This window comes from Meleagris gallopavo, chromosome Z (genome assembly GCF_000146605.3).
Source record: "Meleagris gallopavo isolate NT-WF06-2002-E0010 breed Aviagen turkey brand Nicholas breeding stock chromosome Z, Turkey_5.1, whole genome shotgun sequence".
In the NCBI taxonomy this organism is placed as follows: Eukaryota; Metazoa; Chordata; class Aves; order Galliformes; family Phasianidae; genus Meleagris; species Meleagris gallopavo.
The window spans coordinates 8,005,924-8,008,054 of NC_015041.2; the positions used below are offsets into that span (position 1 = coordinate 8,005,924).

At 57.4% G+C, this 2,131-nt stretch overlaps 2 protein-coding genes across 3 annotated transcripts in view; both read left to right on the top strand.

The window, feature by feature from the left end:
• LOC100539689 (talin-1) overlaps positions 1-2,131 on the top strand; it is a 40,356-nt gene that overhangs the window by 18,283 nt on the left and 19,942 nt on the right. Inside the window, exons 27-31 of the mRNA XM_019610162.2 lie at positions 2-76; positions 221-283; positions 502-684; positions 1,348-1,473; positions 1,943-2,071. Coding sequence (XP_019465707.1) covers positions 2-76; positions 221-283; positions 502-684; positions 1,348-1,473; positions 1,943-2,071 — 576 coding nt within the window. The remainder of the gene's footprint in view (position 1; positions 77-220; positions 284-501; positions 685-1,347; positions 1,474-1,942; positions 2,072-2,131) is intronic.
• The window catches only part of LOC100539846 (tropomyosin alpha-4 chain-like), a 38,372-nt gene that overhangs the window by 10,062 nt on the left and 26,179 nt on the right, over positions 1-2,131 (top strand). The window lies entirely within an intron of this gene.

The following is a 2,131-nucleotide window of genomic DNA, read 5'->3' on the forward strand; positions in this document are numbered from 1 at the left end:
ATCCATCGCTGCAGCCACAAGTGCCTTGGTGAAAGCGGCCTCCGCAGCCCAGCGAGAATTGGTGGCCCAAGGAAAGGTAAGGCTGGGAGGGAAGAGAGTTGAAGTCATCAAGATGCAGAAATTTCACAGGAGGGGAAGGTGGATCTGGGCCTGTGGTTGGTCCTCTTCTCCAAGGGCTGCTGACAGCTCCTGTGCTTCACTCACCTCCTGTGCTTAACAGGTGGGAGTCATCCCGGCCAATGCAGTGGATGATGGACAATGGTCCCAAGGACTCATTTCAGCTGTGAGTATCAAGGACACATAGGGGCAGGGGACATCTCATCGTGTTGGGCACGATGCTCTCTGTTGTTGTGTTTCTGCATACGAAAAGAAGCAGCCCTACTGCTTACTCCCTCTCCCACCATCTGGGGTGTGGCATGGAAGCCAGCTGTCCCCATCCTATGCGCCGTGTCCTCCTTGGGACCCTCTCCTGCACCCCTCTGACACCCTCTCTCACTCCAGGCACGCATGGTGGCTGCTGCCACCAACAACCTCTGCGAAGCTGCCAATGCAGCAGTGCAGGGCCACGCCAGTGAGGAGAAACTGATCTCATCAGCCAAGCAGGTGGCTGCCTCCACAGCACAGCTACTGGTGGCCTGCAAGGTGAAGGCTGATCATGACTCAGAGGCTATGAAGAGGCTCCAGGTGAGTCCCTAGAGCCCCAGCTGCCTCCTCCAGGTTCCTGAACATTCCCCTGTGTGCTTGAGGGGTGGGTGGGAGCAGGGAGGCATCTAGGATCATGGGATGGGGCTGTGGTACTGCTCTTGGTGGTTCACTGGGACGCTGGCTCCACATAGCTTGGACTTGAGCTGCTTGCACATGTAATCCTGGGCTCCTGTCCACCAGGCTGGTATTGCAGAGCCTGGGGGCATTCACGGCTGATGGCCTGGCTTGGGAATGCCTGAAATGTATGCACCAGATCCCTGGCATTAAAGTTTGGGAACATGTTTTGATGTGGCCATCTCCGTGGCTGCAGGGCAGAGGTGAATGCCCACGTGCTGCAGGAGGGATCCCAATGGGACCTCGGAGGTGTCATCTTGGGCCAAAGGCTGGGATGGGACACTCCCTGATCGGCTGTTCATGTGGGATCAGAGCAAGGGAGCCCATGGGCTCTCAGTCAGGAGTAGCAGTGCCTGAAATGGTCATGAGCAGTTGTGGTGGCAGCGAGCCATGAGCAAGAAACTCTGCCGGCATGTCCGCTTCTCCCAGCTGCCTCTTCTGCAGACCAGCCCATCTGGCACAGGCGTTCCCCCACCAAGACAGCAGTTGTACCCTAGGCTAATACTCCCCTTTTTTTCCCCACTCCAGGCTGCTGGCAACGCTGTGAAGAGAGCATCGGACAATCTGGTGAAGGCAGCACAGAAGGCAGCTGCCTTCCAGGACCATGATGAGACAGTCGTGGTGAAGGAGAAGATGGTGGGAGGAATTGCACAGGTGAGGAGTGGGGCTGTTTCCATAGGGCAAGGTGGCTCTGACTGCCCCCATGGCCATACTTACCATCTGCCAACATGGGTCATTGAACAGCACTGCAGGCTGGGAAGTTGCTCCCTTCGCACACAGCAGGGCTTGATATTCTTCCTACTGTTTAGCAGTGGGTACAGCCAGCAAACATGTGCTGATGCTTTTGGTGTAATACCTGCACCATCCCAGTGGCCACGGGGTGTGTGAAGGGTAGAATGCTGTTCAAGAGACAGGCATAGCCCTATGTGGCATGGCACAAGTCCCAACTTCTTGTGTTGGTGGGACCTGCCTGCGGGATGCTGTGGGCTCTATCTCATGAGCACCATGTTGTGACCATGGGGGGTCCTTAGCCGTAATTGTGGCTGTGATGGGAGGATGCAGAGCAAGATGTGCTCCCATCCCTGCCACGGGTGGACAAAGCATCTCACTGCTCTCTCTGCAGATCATTGCCGCCCAGGAGGAGATGCTGCGCAAGGAGCGGGAGCTGGAGGAGGCGCGTAAGAAGCTGGCCATGATCCGGCAGCAGCAGTACAAGTTCCTGCCCACTGAGCTGCGGGACGAGGAGCAGAACTGAGCCCCGCGCCTTGCGCTGCGCCCAGGCAGAGCCCTCCCGCCACTCCCTGCACAGACT